A 19,690-nucleotide genomic window follows, 5' to 3' on the forward strand; every position below is an offset into this window, starting at 1 on the left:
CTCAATTAAAACCTAATTAACATAATATTAACATAATAAAATTATAATTTGTGTGAAATTCAAATTTTATTTTAGATGTATATCCGATATTTGCATTAAAGCATTCATCGTTTGCAATACTCTTTATTACAAAGAGAATTAAAAAGTATTTGCGCATTTGTTACAAATGTTATAACAATGTTTCGCTTCGACATTTTTAATTACAAACATGGCTTTATGGTTTCATGAAGATTTTAATATATATATATATATATATATGATATATATTTCAATAATACGAAAAAGGTACGATAAAGTTTTAATAAAAACTCTGTTACTCTCCACATAGACCCATTATTCTTATTGTTGTATTCATGACTATACTTAAGATCAATACACATAAACTATACATTGTAAAATAAAACTAATTAAAAATAAGAAACAATATTTTTTCAAAAGTATTCTATATATATCCTGTAACGGGGGATATGTATTCTAAGAATTTTTAAATTAATTCTTTTTAAACATTTGCGTATGGCGAATGTTGATAAATTCCTCTGTTTTTACAATCTAACTAATGACTAAGGCAGAGTGTAAAAATAAAACTTGTTGCATATCACATTTACATGTTGTTAATTGCGAAAAATTAAGAAACGAAATAAAGATGTGCGATTTGTGCAATCCGAAATAATCGTCGTATTAGATTGCTCTACAAAATCAGTTTCCCTCCATTTGAGGCCCTGATTTGCGCCACCTGCTCCGGGGTGAGTATGAGTTTGCTACCGTTGGGTAGTGCCAAGGCATAGTGACTTCCAGTCTCGTTCACGACCACCACCAGCTGCGTACTGGAATTCGTCGGCGGCGGCGGATTGTTCTTCACCGGTGTGATGGATATACCACCCTGGCTCATCCGCTGAATAATTTGCGGCGAGAGAATGCCCTTTGTGGAGGGAACAATAATGTCCGAAGTAATCGTAGGTTTTTGTTTAGACTGATTAAGAGTTTTCTGAAGTTCCAATGACTCCCTGTTAGACAGCGTAGTTTTTTCTGTAGGATTTTTTTCCATAATAATCATCTCTATTTCGTCATCGCTGTCACTGAGCATGATTACAGATGTGACTTTTTGGCCGCTGTTCTCTGTGCTGGACACCTGTTGTGGTGTTTTCCGCCTTTGCTTTGGCAGAGGAACATTGCCTCTTACGTTCCTCGAGTTGACGGACCTCTGATAACTGCCCCTCGTAGGTGCACTAGTGTTTCTTATTACTGCGCCATTAGGATGTTGAGAGTTTTGTCGCGGCGCTGTATATCTGTTATTCTGTCTATTCTGTGGTCTGGGAGAATAATGAATCGGATTTTGTGGATTTGGCTGGTTTGCCATTGGTCCAGGAGCAATTACGTATCCTGGTTGAGGCTGCGCCGGTATATAGGACACGTAATTCGCATTGTTGATGTACGGTTGTGTCATCATCATCTGAGGGCGCTGTTGATAAACGGGTTGCTGTTGTTGCTGAGCAGTGGGCAGAAACTTGTCTTGTGGAGGCTGCATCATGTAAGGCCGTACATAGTAAGCCACATGTGGAGCTGGCGGCCCAGCTCCTTGCATAATCGCCCCTTGAGGCATGACTCCAGGATTCTGCGGCATCGTATAATAATAATTTTGTTGTGTATTTGCAGATCCGTAGTTGTTCTGTCCATAGTAGGTCGTCGAATTGGACTCATAAATCGGATTTTCATCCTTTATGTCTAGCTCCGAGTGCACACTATTAATAGATTCAATTTTGCAAATTGCGTCCGTGGAAGGCACTGCTCTCTTTTTGTTGTTCGCTGCAGATACAGTATTGCTAGCAGAAATTCCTGATTCAACTGCTTTTTCAGGCTCTTTAGTCTTATTATCTGCGAGTTTAACCTTTAGCTTATCTTTGATAATTTTTGCATTGGCAGGATGAGAAACATCAGATGCTACACTGCTTTGAGACGTATTTTCTTTAATGTTCTGCAGTTTATACTCAAATGATTTTAATCTTCGATTGGAAGCTAAAACAGTATAAACGTTAAAATTATTCTTTTATATTAAAATTACTATTAATGATATTTTGATATTCATAAAAGATAAATCTTATATTCTATAAAAAATCTAGCATCAATAGAAATAATACTGCAGCACACAAGCGATCATAAATGCTCTTGAAATAGCTGAAATGCATCAATACAACATTTCTTGATATATTTTCTTAAAGATTGGACACTTACACGAACGTTTATTTTTCCTTTTGCGAGAGCTTGGTAGAATCCAATCTTGATCTGAGTCCTCCTCATCCGACCAGTTGTCATTGTTTCGTTCCTTCGGATTAACGTTAGAAGCGGATGTATTGGCCTGTGTGCCGGGAGCCGCGTACACTGCCTCAACGTCGGTCCATTCCTCCAGCTCGTCCTTGTCGCTTTCGTCATCTGAATAAAGTTGTTCTGTGTACGAAGAGACGCCGCGCGCTCGTAGTACTCGTTTGTTGCGTTGCGTTTCCTGGTTTGAATCTGTAAGAAAGTATTGTTTTTAGTATAAGAAAAATTCGTGGATAGAAAACAAAGACGACAAACAGGAATACCTTCGTCGTCGTTTGATGTATTTTCGTTGTTCTCGTATTGCTTGTCTTCCCGTTTCTCTCCTTCTTCCGCGACTTGGTTACTTCCCGATGGTGCCTCGACGTCCGGCTGCTTTTCATCGCTTCCGTTTTGTTGTTTGTCGCTCGCCTCCTGGGTTTCGTGTCGACTTTGTTCGGAATTTTTGACTGCGATATCGCATTCGTTCTCGACTTGTCGCGATTCTTTTTTACTATTTTGGGTACCAGGTGGGGATAGGGCAAATTGCGATAGCGTTTGTAACGTTGCGTCTCCGGGAATTGAGAGTGGATCCTTGCCCTGTGATCCAAGAACCCACCAATTAGAGCTGAGACCACTCTCACTGGATGAGTCCTGATCCTCCACACTGCTACAACACATCACATGTTTGTCTACCATACATGCTCGACAAAGTGACATTAACATTACTAAAGAAAGTGGACAATGACCACATCGTAAATCATACATGGATTGTAGCAATCTTAAGGCGTCAGGTAATTTAAACTCTCCAGAAAGAGAGACAATGAAAAGATATGAAAATGTAAAGCTATGAAGATGCACAACATTGTTTTGCTAAGCGCATCATTAATCAAAGCTAAGTGACTTCACAAATATACATAAATCAAGCAGAATGTTAATGAAAGATGATATTATGTAGTGTCTTTAATTATATAATATATTAAGGTATACTTTTCTGTGATCATTTTAATGTATGATAATGTATGAAATTTTAAGAAATAATTTTCGCAGTTACATCATGCTTTAAGATATAAAAAATATATTACTATACATACCCTTCTTTAAAATTAGACCATTCTCTTTGAAGTTTTGCCTTTGCTTTTCGCATTGCATCTTTTATAGTTACCTCCATTGGTTCCACAGAATTTAATAATTCTGTTAACTTCTTTACTAATTTTACTTCGCATAAAGGAATAACTTCCACCTGCAAATACGTAATTTTTAGCAAATCAATAAAATATTAGTAAGCATTTGTATTACCTGATTATTTCTATATACTTATTAACAAATTTTGTTATCTTTTCATAAAATAACCTAGAGTTTACCTAAGTCTCAAGAAAGAGTAATTAATTTCGACCAAATATCATATGGATTAACGATTGATACCATAACTGCAAAGAAATTTGTTGTACACTAGAGACAGCCAAAACCAATGTGCCGAAATGTATATACAATTAATTATTAAACTGTTTACTAAGCAAAATTCAACCATTTTTGACTCTATAAGCATTTCTTTATTATTTCGTTATTTGTCCAATATTAAGAGCCCATATACATATGTATTTTTAGACATATTTTGAAACAATAAAATATTATTGATAAACAATAAAATAAGATTAGACCCTAATGTATAACACAATTAAATTGAGAAGTTTTATTTTTTAGTTCTTCAAACTGTGTGTTGATTATTTTCAGTCTTCAAACACAATTTTAAACTTAATCATAATAGTAATATTACAATAAAATTCATAATTAAATTCATAATTTAATAATATTGATGCTAATAAGTATCATTTAAACTTTGTAAAGAATTGTTTAAAAAAAAATATATGAACTAGAAAATGTAAGAATATATATATAAGAATATTTATCAGAAAATGAAATCCTGCTCTAATTATTCTGTGTCATTCTCCACTTATTATCAATTATAATTATATCAATAAAATCAAACTATCAAACTTACGTTATTGGAATTATTGCTTTCCGAATCACTCGCATTCGAAAAACTGGCAATGAGATCCCTTAAGCTTTCCACGCTGTCGACTACAAGATAAAAATCGGAAACACTGAGATCGGACAACATCTTGTGGAAATGTTGTTTACTTTCATCTGTCTTTGGATCCTTGGAACTTCGCAAATTGTAACCAAGTTCAGTATTGTTTGTATACTCGTCCAAATCGTATTCCATACTTGTATGTAATCGCGTTTCGCTCGTGGAGAAATCTTCCTCGTCTGTCTCGTTTATTTCATCATTTTTTAATCCCTGTTCCTTTTTTGTCTTTTCTTTTATTGCATTAATTTTATTTTGTTGGTCATACTGTTTTACTATGTTTCGGGACCGCAGCTTCATTCCTTCTCTTAAGTTTTTTTCTTGAGTTGGATTATTCGTTTCTGCTTCTGTCATTGATGGCATTTCACTAAGACACTGTCTAGTCACTTCTTCACTTAATGAAAGTTTACTATTGATAGAAGTAGATGTATAAAATAACTTGTTAAAAATTGTTTTTCTATTTAAACTGTTTTCACTCGCATTAATATTACTATCACTGGTTTTCGTCTCACTCAGTTTCTCATCATCCGATTTGGACGTCAACACTGAAATATCACTTACATTGTCACTGACGGTAATACTTTTGGAATATACATCTTCAGGTAACTTGGAACTCTCGGCATTAATTATTTCATTTAGTTTCTCATCGTCCGTTTTGGAACTGTTGGATAAATTGTCGTTAGATCTATCATCTTTTTCGAAAACTATTGCAGTTTCATTACGGGACATTGAAGTATTTTTGTACAATTCTACGAATTTTTCTTGTGACGCTAATTCGTTACCGCTAGTGCTTTCATATTCGTCCATTCTCTTATCTTTATCGATTTCTGTTTTTAAATCGTCCAACATTTCATTAATTATCTCTATATTGCAATTATCGTTTTGAGTATTGGTGAAACCTTTAAACATCCGCGACGATTCGTCGTCTAATGATTTATTATCGCTGGAGGTATGGGTTTCGTAACCGCTGGATCTCGCATTTGACAATAAACTTTCCTCAGACATTTTCGACAAACTCCTACGACGCTTCCTGCTTATGGCATCTAGACTTATGTTGTTGTTATTATTGTTACTGCACGTACTGGTACTACTCAAATTCGTATCTTCACTGATAAACGAACCCCCAGCGCTATCATTATTACTAAGATCTTTATCGTCGGTCCCATTCTCATGCCTGTTCGATCTGCGATCGGATAAGTTATTGCGTATTTGCAATTTTCTCTTTCTATATCTAATGAATTTGTTCCTTTCCATTTCTCGCTCTTGTCTGACAGGCTAAAAAAAGTTATAAATTATAATATAAGCTTTATGAAATATATAAAGCTTATAAAAAATAATATAATAAATGATATTAGATGAGAGATTAGAGTGATATGAATAAATTTCAATGTTTAATAAAACAAGTTTTAACGTTAGAGAAAACGTTTAAGAGAATATTATTCTATACATTTATATCTATATTATTATCTACTTATTATAAACAAATACATAAATACTTATGATTAAAACAAGTGTGCATAATATTCTTATTTTTTTGAAAGAACATGCTTTCGTGCAAGAACAGTGTCAGTTAGATCTCAGAAAAATAAATAAATTACCTTGGAAGTCGACAAGATTTTATTGTCCAGGGAATGCCTGTAAATTCTGAGATCATTCGGCATAAATTGAGGAAAGTAAATGTATTTCGCCCCGTTGCGATCCATTCCTAAAACCGTTTCAAATTGATCCTCCCATGGTTGGTTCACTATGTCTTCCTGAACCGTTTTTCTAGTATGCTGTAAGAATTATCGCAGTTCAATTTAACATGTAGTTTCTTTATGATTACAAACGCATTTGAAGAGTCCTATTAGCGATATTGCGTCAGTTTGTCCTTGTATGTAGTGAACGATAAAAATGACTGGTGCAATAGCGCAACGCTGAATAGCGCTAATGGCACTCTCCGAACGTGCTTTATGTCGCGGACTCACCATGATTGTATCACAGACGGTTTTCAGCAGCCAAACCCTTTGTTTGAAGCTAAGATCCTCAAAGTCTTTGCCGTCGAGCATTGAAGTCTCGGGAAAGATATTCCAAAATTCTGGTTCAACGCCGATGGTTTCTAGAACCTAAAAATCTTGGATCATATTTCTGATCACTGTGGTGTACAATAATATATGTGTATACGCGTCTAAAACGTGTCGGATATTCGATGCAAAGTTATGTACTATTATCAGTTTGCGAACTTGCGACAATACATACTTTGGTTGCATCTTCGTGCTTCGCGCGATAAATTTTGAACCAGCTCGTCATTTTGTACGCGAGAATATTGGTCCAAAATTCATACGGCATTGGTGGTATCTTGCGTAGCTTTGCTTTTGTGGTCGGAGAACTGCAATTTAAAAATCGATTTTCGTGTAATAACGTTCTTCGCCTTTTAAGACAATTTAATCTCAAGTTGAATTTAATTGTATTTTTAACGTACCTTAGCAAACACGTCATAATGTTTGCTAGTTGTTTCGAGGCCCTTGGTATCAGCAACATTCTCTCCATTTCGTATAAAGATAATTGAGGTACATTGAGAGATTCCTTCGTTAAATAAAGGAAATGGAAAATTTGTGGTATCTGAAATAACGTGATATTTTTTTTACCGAATGTCCATAAAGTTCTCACTCCCTATATCCCAGAAACAAACAATTATGAATTATTTTATATACCTCCCACATCGCTTCTATCTCCTCTCTCATCTCGTCGGTGAAAAAATTATCTTGCTCTCCATCGTTTACTTTTCGCTCCTCGTTTTCTTTTCGCTTTCTCGTCCCGTACGACATTTTGTCTGTAACAAACAATGTGGTGTCATTTTATTAATAAATAAAAATCAATTATATAATAGAATAAACCGAGATTTACATATCAATTTTATTCCGTCGAGATAAACGTACGCTGTAAACGATGTGAAAGAAAACCGTAATTAATTTTAAAGAAGAATTCATCTTTTTTTTTTCACGCAACGAGCTAATTATTCGTGTCAGCGGCAGACCTAGACCCACTGGACTTTCTCTACAAATTCAACGTTATAATTGCTAATTATACGATGTCAAAGTGAGAATGTTATAAAATATCACTGTTATCGGTATATCATAATTTTATAGGCAATACCGCGCCGTTAATTGCGCTGATAGAATCACGTGTCTTGTTTAAAAGGCACGTCGTTTCTCGTCACTCGTCATGCATAATCATTATCGCCGCTTATGACATCGTCGCTGCAGAACAAACGGCGGTGACCTAATACCGCCGTTGTACAAAGAGTATTATCAGGAAAAAGCCCGACCTTGCCTCACTACTCGCGGCAAGGTCCCCTCTATTTAAAGCACACAGTCCGTCTAATTACTATGTATTCCGTTCAATGGTAAATTCTTCCCGACGATCTGCATTATCATAATCAACGTGAATTATTTAGCCTTTAGTTTTCCCCGCAAAATGTATCGCTCATTTATCATTGGCCCATGAATAAAAGATTAATTAAACCCTCCCCCGCGCGCGCGTGATCGATGTATCTCGCGTCGTCAAATCAATTTCGTCGAGTCAAAGCGTGACGATAAATAGCCGATCGCCGGATGTCCATCCGGCAAATTGCTTTCCCTGTCAAACGCCCATAATTTCATACGGGCGTATCATTGCCATTGTCACCTGGCAAACATTCGAGGGGGCAAACGTTTCGTTTCGAGATGCGGAGGCAGCCGGACTTTGCCGTTGAACATCGATAAGGATAACACGAATGTTTGTCTTGTAATTATGCCGGGACCGACGATCCATCAGAGGAGGCAGTCACGAAACATTTCCACCGCGGGGACAAGTCTGTAACCACTTTACAACCCCTTGTCTTGTTATGCATGACAATGGAAAATTGCGTGTGTGCTATATGGCGACATCACGGTAGTGTCCCACGGCGGTTTTCCGCATGCTTTTCTATTGCGTTGTGCCAACATCGGCTTTCTGTGCTCACGATAACGATTTGACCGATCGGTTATAGACTTTGAAAATAATGAAGAAATTTGAACGGTGTTATACACGAATTACATTCACGTTTAACGATCGCGGAGCGCTCACATTGAAATATATTTTAAATATTTTTTAAAATACTTTTAAACAAAATTATGCATCGCATGAAAATTATGCAATAATTAAAATTTAATAACATAATTTATGATAACAATGCAACATAATGGAATACGCGATTGGATTAAATATTATTAAATCCAGATGATTACATTATTAAATTAAATCGTCGCAATGACGACAGCAAATTTAATGATACAATTAATTATATAATTAATTTCATTACAATATTGATTTAATAATTCAATTTAATAATATAAATTCTATTTGAGAGAGAAAGGCAGTACGGCGTGTCATAGAGAAAAAGGCGCGCAGATAAACTTACTCGCGAACGTTTTTATTAATTAACATCACCCTTGCTTAAGGATAGCGATCGCGCGAGGGTGTTCCGCCCCCCCCCCCCATTACATTGCGGTTAATACAACATACGTAACAGCCTCTAATCGCGCGACAACATGCGCTTTCGCGGTTATTCCCAGATCGATCTATCCTGTGCTTTGCATCGGTGATACACGCAGTCGATGCGATTTGTAACGACGATAAGTGAATCGCCGTATGTGCATTTTTGTAGAGTTGGCTGGTAACTAGTTATAAAGCTAAATGTTAAATAATAAAGTTGAAGTGTTAATAACTTATATCTTTTTAGCTCAGTTAATTTATGATCAGTTAATTTTTAACTCCCTTTTCCTTTAAAGCATTTTAACTTATTAACTTTTTTCCTAAGTTAAACGCGTATCTGGATAAAAAAAAATGCATTCTCATAAATCTATTTAAAAAAACAATATTTCTTTGTTATTTCGTATAAATTTACAAAAAAAAATGTTAAATTATTTAATGATTTGTAATTTTGACTAATCTAATTTTTAAAAAAATTGTAATCATTTAATTCTAATTTAATGTATAAATAATGCCTTTCAAGATTATTTCTTAATTTAAATTAATCTTAATGGAATTTCTGAGTTAAGTTTTTTATTCAGTTTTTAGTATTTAGTGAAAAAGCATAGTTTTTAACATTTAATTAGATACATATTTTAACTTATCCAATTCTGGCATTCTGTAACGACAGCTTTATAAAATCGGTCGCATCGTTACAGCATTACGGTTTTTTTCCTCATTCGCGCGCGATTCTTCCCTTCGATCGAAAAGATAATGTTTTCGCGTGGAGATTTACCAATACGTGACTCGAATGAGAGGTAAAGATGTCACCAATCGAAATAAAAATCGAAACGTCTGACGTCTCATTGGCTCGAAAAAAAAAAGGATGCTCTTCTCCACGAGTACAACCTTCTTCTTTTCTTTATCTTACGCTGCATCGTTGCCACGGCGGACATCGTAACGACACCGTAGGCAACGTAGGCGATTCGAGGATTCTAAGTAGAACGTTGGATCGTATCATAAGTATGTGCATTCGATTAGTAAGGAAAAAAAAATAGAGGAACGCCACTTTCGTGTACTCGTTTATTGTTAAACGAGATAGTCCGCATGTAAAAGTGCAGATATTCGCGACTGATAGGCCGCGTTTATCATATATTAATTTGTACTTTCGTGCGACGTTTATTTGTTGCCTTTTCCCCACATCAATAGAAAAGTGCCACCCGGGGAATAATCGGATAACGCTAAACGGCTGGCTCGGTGAGGGTCATTATTGTGGCGAAAGCAGGTGTATCACGAGAGACGACGGTCTACTAGATCTCGCCTTATTATCTGAAATTGACACCTGACATTTCGAATAAAAATTGCGGGAACTATGATTTCTTTATTCGAGTTTTATCCGCACATAAAATGTATATATCTCGCACGATAGCGACTCTCTTACTCGCAATAAGCGTTATTCGATTATTCCCGGAGTGGGACATTCAGATTTACTTCGAAAAGTCTGTCGTTAAAATCAGGTCTGATTTCGTTCTTCGTCGCGAAGAATAAAAAAACGTAGTTTGAAGTCGCGATCGCCTCGCGGTCATTTATGCCACGGTCATTTTGCGATTCGGTCTTGTTAGTGCAACAATGTTGGAACAACAATATATACATTTATCTAGAAGATCATAAACGCGCGCACGCACACGAGCACAGGGGTGAACATCGCATCGCCGAAGTTGGAAGGATGCTCGTTTACACCTCAGTCAACCGTCGGCCTTCTTGGGGGATAGTTTGGAGGAGTCTCGTGACATAATTAGAGGGGAGCGACAAAACTCGCGATAAGCATTTCGTCCCCTGATAAAGAATTATTGCGTGATAAATAATAAATGATTAGGGCGGAATTAACGATAATCGGAGAAGTTATTTTAATTATTAATCTTTTATAGAATAAACCCGAAACTTTTCAACTAAAGGCTTGATAGAAGATTGTCGACCCGCGTAGAAAGTAAAGGGGGAAAAAAAACGTGAATAAGAGCGACTACCATTCTTTCTTTTTTAAAATTTACTGAACGAAGCGATTTAATAGGGTGATCCGCGCTGAGAGATAAAATCATCGAATGAATAGAGTCGCAATGAATCGAGAGAGAGAATGACCGTGAAATGGAGAATTCTTCGGAGCAAGAGAAGAAGAAGCCGATCTTCAACCCGTGGAACGATGCGCGAATTTTAACGCACATCACCTCGAACGCCGACCGAACGCCTGATTTCGTTCATACAAGGATGTACAACATGCCCGGGATGACGTCGCGAACCTTCAACCGTAATCCCGCGGATGTCGGGGGTGAGAATTACTACAACGGCGCCGACAGAGCAACGTTTGATTATTTAAAGGCCGGCAACACTCTCCCGTCTTACACCGTCAACACCGTGCACTTGCAAAATCCTTACAGGCCGCCCCAACGACTGGAGGGATTCGCACCTCGCGAACACACGAGGGTAAGATTAACGTTCCGACAGTCTGCAAACGACAGTCATTGCACCAACCAAATAAGAAATTGAACCAGTCAATAAACAATAATGAAAAGCAACCTAATTTCCTTATAGTCCCAAGTAAAAAATGATTTAATCTATGAATAAATTCTGTATAAAAATTTAATTACTAGATTTGAAAAATATCAATTAATTTGCAATTTCATGAATTACATACAGAAGTATGTATACGTATTCCGACATAAACATAATTATGTATAGGATATGTATCAGTCGCAAGATTTCACCTTGAGATCAAGATACAAGAATTTATTCGAAAAAAAGGAATCAACCATGAATAAAATCAATGATCAAGAGAACGAGAAAACTGAAAGGTAAAGGTCTTTTTAATTAACCGAATGCCAATAATATACATCTACCTAATTTAGTTTTGCTCTTAGATCAAAGACTGGGAAGAAGCATCCGAGATGTACAGACATCGGTGAGCTGGCTAGGCAGTATTGCTCATACAGCACTCTTCATGGTTTGCGTTATGTTGGTGATTCGGGATTGTCAATCATAGAAAGGTATAAAATTTTTTGTCAATTTAAAAACTTGTAATAAGGAATTTTTTTCATTCGAGCAACTATCTTCATACAATTCCGCGAAGCAGACATTGCAAAATTAATAATAAATTTACAAAAATTATTGAGATACAATTTTTAATATAATAAAATCATTAATTTCTTAAAAAAATTATGTCTATTATATATTTTTATAAATATATATTATATATTTCTATTATTATAAAATTTAGAATAATATATAAATATTAATTAAGCTTGTATATGATACATAAATAAAGAAAAGAGATTATGACCGGTATTTATAGTCAATTCTTATATTTAAGATCATTCTAAATAGTCATAAATTGCTCCCAGAATTACATTAGTATTTTAAGATATTACTTGAGACAGTCTTGCGATAAGAATCGACTAAAAATATTATAACATATTATATAACATATTACATATTATATAATTATATATATTGTATTGCATGTTATTATTATATATAGATCATAATTAATATTAAATATGTCGTTAATTATGAACATTTATTTTAGAAAATTTTAGAACAGAAATGTTTTAATAACCAATGCATCATTTTTGCAGAATATTTTGGATAATATCGTTCGCCACCGCGCTAACAGTGGCGATATATTATATTTGTTATCTTTATCAGAAATGGAACGGAGCTCCCATCATTATTTCTTTGAGTCCCGATCCAGTTGCCCTCAACGAAATTCCGTTTCCTTCCATAACAATATGTAACATGAATAGAGTCAAAAGAACGGAAGCAAATCGGATCGAGCGTGGGTAAAGTGGGACTTTAGATCATTAATTAACTAGAGTATTACACTTTATAATAACTGTTATCATAAATGAAAAGAGAGAGAGAGACACTAATATCTAAAAATAATTATTTAAAAAAATTAAAACTGAAAACTATTTTAAAAAATCTTTTGTTTTTTTTGTTAGGTCCGACACCTTAGAAAAACTATTTGTGGAAGATGTTTGCAATTCAGATAGCAACGTAACTTTCGAAAACGAGAATCAGACTATAGGATGGAAGAGAATACAGCAGTTTTTAATCAATGTATATTTTGCATGCATTTAATGTATATTGTGAAAAAATAATCGGGATAATTGCAGAGACTAAAATCACGTATCTCGAACAAAGTCGGCGAGATCGGGATCATCTTTAATTATACTGTTGGAAGATTATTCTAATTTTTCATCTCTTTGCTCAGGTTTCCCAGCCATGCACAGACATGTTACACTACTGCCTCTGGCACGGAAATCAGACTGATTGCGAGAGGATTTTTAATCCCACTATGACCGACGAGGGTATTTGTTGTAATTTCAACTCGGTATCCAAGGACCGTCTTTTCTATAATGCGTGAGTGAAGTGAGGAAGCCACCAGATTCACGTAGTTATGGAGTCAAATGTATTTGGTTGCTTTAGGCTCGAGTGGCCCGATTTCAATATAACGTACCCATCTCAGAGTATTGACTGGAATGCCGAAAAGGGATACGATTCGAGTATGCCGACGGACGTTATACCGTGGAGACCATACGGTGCTGGACTGTATTACGGCTTGACTTTGGCTCTTGATGTTGAGATGAATGAATATTATTGCTCGTCGACCGCCGGCGCGGGCTTTAAAGTGCGTTTTACGCTAGAAAAAGCTACCCTCTCTTTCATTTTCTTTTTCTAATTTTAGGCAATGGTTTTTTTAAAGGCGATTTTGAAAACATTCGTTTCTTGGAATAAATTTTCTTGTTAAAATTTAAGTTTGTAAATTCTTAGACATTAAATAATTCTATAGAATGCTATAGAATCTTCTTTACAACGTCATTCCTTGAGAGAACGACAATGTTAAACGTTGTAATCATGAATTTGCAGATGTTGCTCCATAATCCTGTAGAGACACCAAAAATCGCTGATTTCGCGTTCTCGATTACGCCGGGCGAGGAAACGCGGGTGATAATAAGACCGCGGATATCGTCTGCCAGTCCGTCGATAATCCACATACCGAAAAACAAGCGAAAGTGCTTCTTCACCACCGAAAGAAAACTGCGCTATTACCGGACGTATACGCAGAGGAACTGCGTTCTGGAATGCGAGGCAAATTTTACGCAGCAGCTCTGCCACTGCGTGCAGCCTTACATGCCAAGTAATCATTATCATTATTAATTCTTTATCGTATCTGACGAAAAGTAACAAAAATTTATTTTTAATAAACTTATTAGATATCTGTTAAAACCACATATTTATTAAATGAGAACGTTTAACGCATTTAATAAATATCTCATAAATATAAGTAAGGAAAATTTTTTTTAAATTTAGGTTTAAATATTACAGAAGAAATATCTCGATCCTGCTACGAGAAAGAGTGAAACTTTTCTTGAGATAAAAAATAATACGATATTCAAACAAAGTATAATAGTAACTTAAAGTTACAAAATTTAAATTTAAAATACTACAACGTGTAAAACGTCAATTTTTAATAGCTTTAAATGTTTTAGTCTAAACTTTAGTGTTTTAAGTCTAAACATTGTTCAAAATTAAAATATTTTTAAGTATTCAAAAGACGGAGACTGGGAGAAAAATACTTTGCTGGTACAGCATATTTTATGATGTATTAGCATATTTCATTAGTTATTATTTGGACAGCAAAACGAATGGTTAAGAATATTAATTTTATTTATTAGTTGAAAAAATTTAGTTTTGGTAATTTAGCAAATTATCTAGTTCTAGTTATAAGAACAAAATAATTTCTTTTCTGCCATTAAAGTATTTTTGGTGTACCAATATAATTTTGCGAATGAGCAAAATTTGCCAGAATAGAAAAAAACTTTTGTTGATTTAACAATTTGCTAAGAACTGACTGTTTTGTTTCCACAGCAAATTAATATATTTCTACGGATAAATTTACTTTACAAAATTCATTTATTTTACTGTAAACTGACAACACATATTTTGCTGTAAAATTCAACATTGTGAAAAATTAGTTACAATAATAAATTTGTATTGCTGTTACATCGAATATGCTGTAGCAGCAATAGTTTCGCTGCAATAGCAAAATTATTTTTTTCCGTAATATGGAATAAAATATTTTAATATTTTAAAATAAAAGTTTATTCTCTAATTTATCGTTAAAATCTGTTAAAAATCACATAAACACTAAAATTGTCTAGTTTGCAACGACGGAGTAACAAGAAATTAAATACATAATCTGTGAAATTTTATTTTTCTATCTATCTACTAGAGCGATATTATTTGCAGAATCGAATAACACGCCAATCTGCGGCAAGAAAGACGAGCAATGCGCTAATCGTGCCAGAAAAAGCATGGAACTCAAACTCTACGACGAGGAAGTGGCAAATCCACTCAACATTACGGAGATGTGAGTTCATTTTTCATCAGAATAAAATCCTTTTCTAGCGAAATTCAAAATAGCATGATGAGCTTTTGTTTCTCGTAGACCACGTTGCAATTGCTGGCCAGGCTGCTTCGAGATCAGTTACAGCATAGAGCTCTCGCAGAACAAATTGGCGTCGTCCTTTCAAATCGACAAAAAATTCGTGAAGAGGAACGTAACTTACTTCACGTAATTAAAATTTGATTTAATCCAAGCAAAACTTATCGCGGCAGGTACTCGTTAATGTGTATAAGAGATGCAACAGGTTGACGTTCAAAGTTCAGGGTGTCCCGAAGAAAATTATTCGAGTGGATTTCATTCTTACAGGCTTTCACGCTAAAATCTAAGTACAAAACTCAATATTAATTGACGCAAGTTGCGACATCGTCGCTGCTTTCCCTAACCAAAGCTCAAGCGCAAGTCGAAGTAGATCTGTCGTTGAATTAAGATCTATATTAAGATAATATTTGGACACCCTGTGTGCATTGCGTGTCCGGCTTTCCCCACGAGCTGCATAATTACAAGCGCGCCTTTGTTAAAAAATCTCAAAATCGCATTTCCCTCTTTCTCGTGTAGTTAGCGACACCTTTTTGATTCTCGGAATTTTAGGGAAAACATGGCGGTGGTCCATCTGTTCTTTGTGGACTCCCAATTCACGAAATATGTGAAAAACGAACTCTTTGGATTCATTGAATTTCTGTGTAAGTATATCTGAACTCTAATTATTATTTTTAAAAATATTGACGTTTTTAGAGGCACTATAGCACCTGGATTAAACATTTTCCTATTTTAAACTGTTCCCTTATAGATCGGGAGATTTAACGTATGAAAAAAATGACGTTTTACTTTGTCACTGGTTATTTATATTAATTATACATATTTATTTAGAATAAAAAATCTATAAAAAATTAATTTAAAAAATACCTTGCAGCTTTTTAAAAATTAAAAAAATTACAACCGCAATTTACAGCAAGTACGGGAGGCTTGCTGGGTCTCTTTATGGGTTTCAGTTTTCTGTCGTTCATGGAAATACTATACTTCTCGACTATGCGGTTGTGGTGCCGCTTGTACAATCGCCGGGAACTGCCGAGACCCACCGTGATCCCAACGCATCCCTTAGATGACAACAAGAAGGCAATCTATCCGTTCATGAATTAAATTAGACGCCGCATAAATAGCGACCTAGCCAGCGAAGTGTTTCATCAGAGCGTATACCGAATGTGCATTACTTTTAACATTTAGGCCCGTTTCTACCAAACATGGATTAACTTTAATCTCGGTTTAACAATTGTTATCTTATTCTAGTTCCAAAAATTAGAAAAAAATAAAAAATAAGTTAAACCGAGCTTAAAATTAATCTCCGTTGGTAGACACGAGCCTTAATCCACGAGATGTTGCGATACAGTTTTCGAATTTGTTGATACTATTAATAACTGATATATATTTCTTTTCTAAAATAGCGATCTGTTAGTGTTTTTCCTTAAAACAAAAAGTAAATAATTACGTAATGTGAAATATATATAACGTAATAAGTTGAACGTAAATAAGTTGATGTTGAGTTTTTAAATAAAAGAAAATAAAAAATTGACAGTTAGGAAGATTCGGGAAAATACGATCCCTGGAGGGGGAAAAAGGAGTCGTGGTACGGATCTGAACGGCTCGAGAGAGTCGACCGTTAGAACCCGAGACGTGTTCGAAGAATAAACATTGTACAACAATCGTTGAAATAAACTCGCACCGATTTTCGATTCCGAACATTAACTCGTCCCATTCGAATTCATCCTTTACATCCGCGCACACATAACAATAGCCAAAAAACAGAGGGTGAATTACATTAGGGCATATTGGGATATTGGGTCACGTGGACCATGCTACGTGTATTGTATCCTATGGATTAAAGATTATCAGCAATATTAATGATTAATTAACTCAACCGACGCTTGCAATGCATCAAAGTTTTTAACTACACAATTCTAATTTGTCGCTAGATGTATCCGCGATTTCCGACTCCAAAATAAAACAATTTTCTAAATTACTAATTTAGAAATTACTAATTAAAATTGATTTAACCTTCAGAACAAGTTAAATGGATTAAAAAGAAAATTTTAATTCAAAAAAATTGTAATTTGTATAATATATATTAAATTACGTTGCCTTTCTCGCTCTCTCTCTCTCTCTCTCTATCTGTCTTTAGAAAGGTCAGTTTAGATCGCTTAGACGCTCGCGCGTCTTCTTTGGACATAATCGCTTTTATTTATTACGCAATACAATTAATAGCATGTAAATTATAATAACAAGTAAATAATAAATATTTAATTAGTAAATTAATAGCTTACATCTGGATCAGCTATCAATCTTTGACCCCCACGCGAATGTGTTAATTAACATCGAATAAATAAAGGGCTTCCTTCGCAACGCGCGCCTCGAAGTTGTATCGACGTAATCGATGATCGATGCTACAATCGATACAACTTCGAAGGCTTGACTCTCAAGGTTCCCGGAGACGGAGAAGCGCGTTATACGCGCGAGATACATGTCATGTCACTCGTGCTGTTGCTGTCAACGGAACGGGCGACGTGACGACACGACGAGTAGGGATCATTTTCGCGTGCCTACGGCACGGGAATCTCGTCTCCGGGTGTCGCGCCGGCAGTGTCGGTCGCGGGGACGACGTGGCGAGCGTCTCGCCGACAATCAGGCGGACCTCGTCAACACGGGGCCGAGACCTCCGTCGGGTCGAGCATGGAAATCCGGAGGATTCACGCGACACTCCGGAGAAACATGCTCCGTCGTCACCGACTCCGTCTCCGTTTCATGCGGTTTACCTTCCTGAATCCGCTCGCTCCGATTCACAATCGCGCGATGATCCTCGGCGACAATCGGGCGTACGGCATCGCGGCACGTCCGGAAAGCTCTGAGCGAGACACCACGACGGCGAGCGTCCCCGTCGTCTCGTCGCTGTCGGTTGTAGCACGAGCAAGCACGAGCACAAGCACGAAATCACATCGACGGTCGCGACGACGCCATGACAGTCGAGCCGACGGCGGCGACAGCGATCCACGCAGGATCCAACGGGCGAACCGACCAATCATCGCCCGGCGTTCCCGATCGCGATTGGACGATTCGCTTGCCGCTCGAATCCCGCCCCTCGCTTTCCCATGGAGCTTTATGCGGCTTTCCAGTGTAACGAAGGAAAAAGTCACGATGACATAAAAAACGTCGAATGACTTCAAAATAAACATGAAATTTTCGAACAATTACGGCTCATTTTACCGTCATTTTGACGTTACCACGATTTGTACCATTCGGGTCCGTACGCTCGGTACACGCGCACTGCGGCCTGCAGCCAATCAGCTGTGCCCATCCATGCCGCCGATGGATATAGCGCGAGATTTTGGTAGATTGGAGATTTTTGATCGAATATCCATGGGATGCTGTGTAGAAGCGATGAATTCGTAGTGGATGGGACTCTGGTTTTCGAACTTTCATCCTACAGAATTTTTTAATACTGCGCACAGCTCTGGTCTTCCAAGAAGTTGCATGACAATCGTGATAATGGCTGACATATTAAAGATAATTATTGTTTCTTTAGAACAGGAGACTCAAAGTTACAATTAATGTTACTAATTAATTTCAGGAAATTTTCCCTTGATACGTTATCAGTCTGTAGTATCACATCTCTTCCCTTCTCCCCTGAAAAAAAAAATTAAAACGCAAGGAAATTATTATAAAGTTGTTTTTTTTTTCAAAGTATTTCTATGAAAGACAGAGAAGCAGAAAGAGAAAGAGAAGCAGAAAGAGAACGTATTATTAAAATATTACAATAACAATACTTAATATTTATGCAATATGAAATTGACACAATAATATATTCAAATTGTGTTATATCTCGAAAATATAAACAAAGAATATATTCATACTATAATAAACAAAAATTTACTTTAAAGCTAAAAGTTGATAGACATACATAAATATTAAGTAATTTTATCTTCTGCTCTTTGATAAGAATACTTTGAGGAAAAAGATGAAAAACTCTGCAATGATTTATTTGCATTTGAATGATAACTATAAATTAATATTAATGACTCTTGAAAATTTGAAACAAAATTAAACAATTACAAAGAGTAAATTTTTCAATATAAAAATGTATTTACTGTATTTTTATTTCAAACAGTCGTACGTTTTGGCTTTTCTTCAAGCCATCATCAGCGATGTATTATAATCCATATATTTTCAAATATTTATGATCCGCAGAGAAAGAGATAAATATTTGAAAGTGTGCAGATGATAAGAGTTATCACTGAGTTTGAAGAAAAACGTACGTTTTATCTGGAATGAAAACGAAATAAATATATTTTTTCATCAAAAAATATTACACAAGTACCATGCATTTCGATTCT

General features: G+C 35.8%; 2 protein-coding genes across 4 annotated transcripts; one reads left to right on the forward strand and one right to left on the reverse strand.

Annotated features, from left to right (window-relative positions):
- Nucleotides 1-47: 47 nt before the first annotated feature.
- LOC105831583 (putative mediator of RNA polymerase II transcription subunit 26) lies at nt 48-19,011 on the reverse strand. Of its 3 annotated transcripts, none has more exons than XM_012671797.3 (11): nt 18,116-19,011; nt 7,075-7,193; nt 6,843-6,982; nt 6,620-6,749; nt 6,349-6,486; nt 5,980-6,156; nt 4,295-5,656; nt 3,387-3,535; nt 2,580-2,959; nt 2,230-2,508; nt 48-2,013 (listed from the first exon to the last, which is right to left on the reverse strand). In XM_012671797.3, the coding sequence occupies exons 2-11, from the start codon at nt 7,186-7,188 to the stop codon at nt 689-691; spliced, it is 4,194 nt and encodes a 1,397-aa protein (XP_012527251.1). In that variant the 5' UTR covers nt 7,189-7,193; nt 18,116-19,011; the 3' UTR covers nt 48-688. The 3 variants fall into 3 exon arrangements, with proteins under 3 accessions (XP_012527251.1, XP_012527250.1, XP_012527252.1); XM_012671796.3 differs by having other exon boundaries at nt 2,580-2,962; XM_012671798.3 differs by lacking the exons at nt 6,843-6,982; nt 7,075-7,193; nt 18,116-19,011 and having other exon boundaries at nt 2,580-2,962; nt 6,349-6,494.
- Nucleotides 9,394-17,045, forward strand: LOC105831585 (pickpocket protein 28). Its single transcript, XM_012671799.3, has 12 exons — nt 9,394-11,329; nt 11,585-11,697; nt 11,764-11,889; nt 12,478-12,681; nt 12,844-12,961; nt 13,116-13,264; nt 13,331-13,532; nt 13,772-14,042; nt 15,155-15,275; nt 15,354-15,479; nt 15,900-15,991; nt 16,261-17,045. The coding sequence occupies exons 1-12, from the start codon at nt 10,994-10,996 to the stop codon at nt 16,446-16,448; spliced, it is 2,046 nt and encodes a 681-aa protein (XP_012527253.2). The 5' UTR covers nt 9,394-10,993; the 3' UTR covers nt 16,449-17,045.
- Nucleotides 19,012-19,690: the final 679 nt, after the last annotated feature.

This window comes from Monomorium pharaonis, chromosome 1 (assembly GCF_013373865.1).
Source record: "Monomorium pharaonis isolate MP-MQ-018 chromosome 1, ASM1337386v2, whole genome shotgun sequence".
Classification (NCBI taxonomy): Eukaryota; Metazoa; Arthropoda; class Insecta; order Hymenoptera; family Formicidae; genus Monomorium; species Monomorium pharaonis.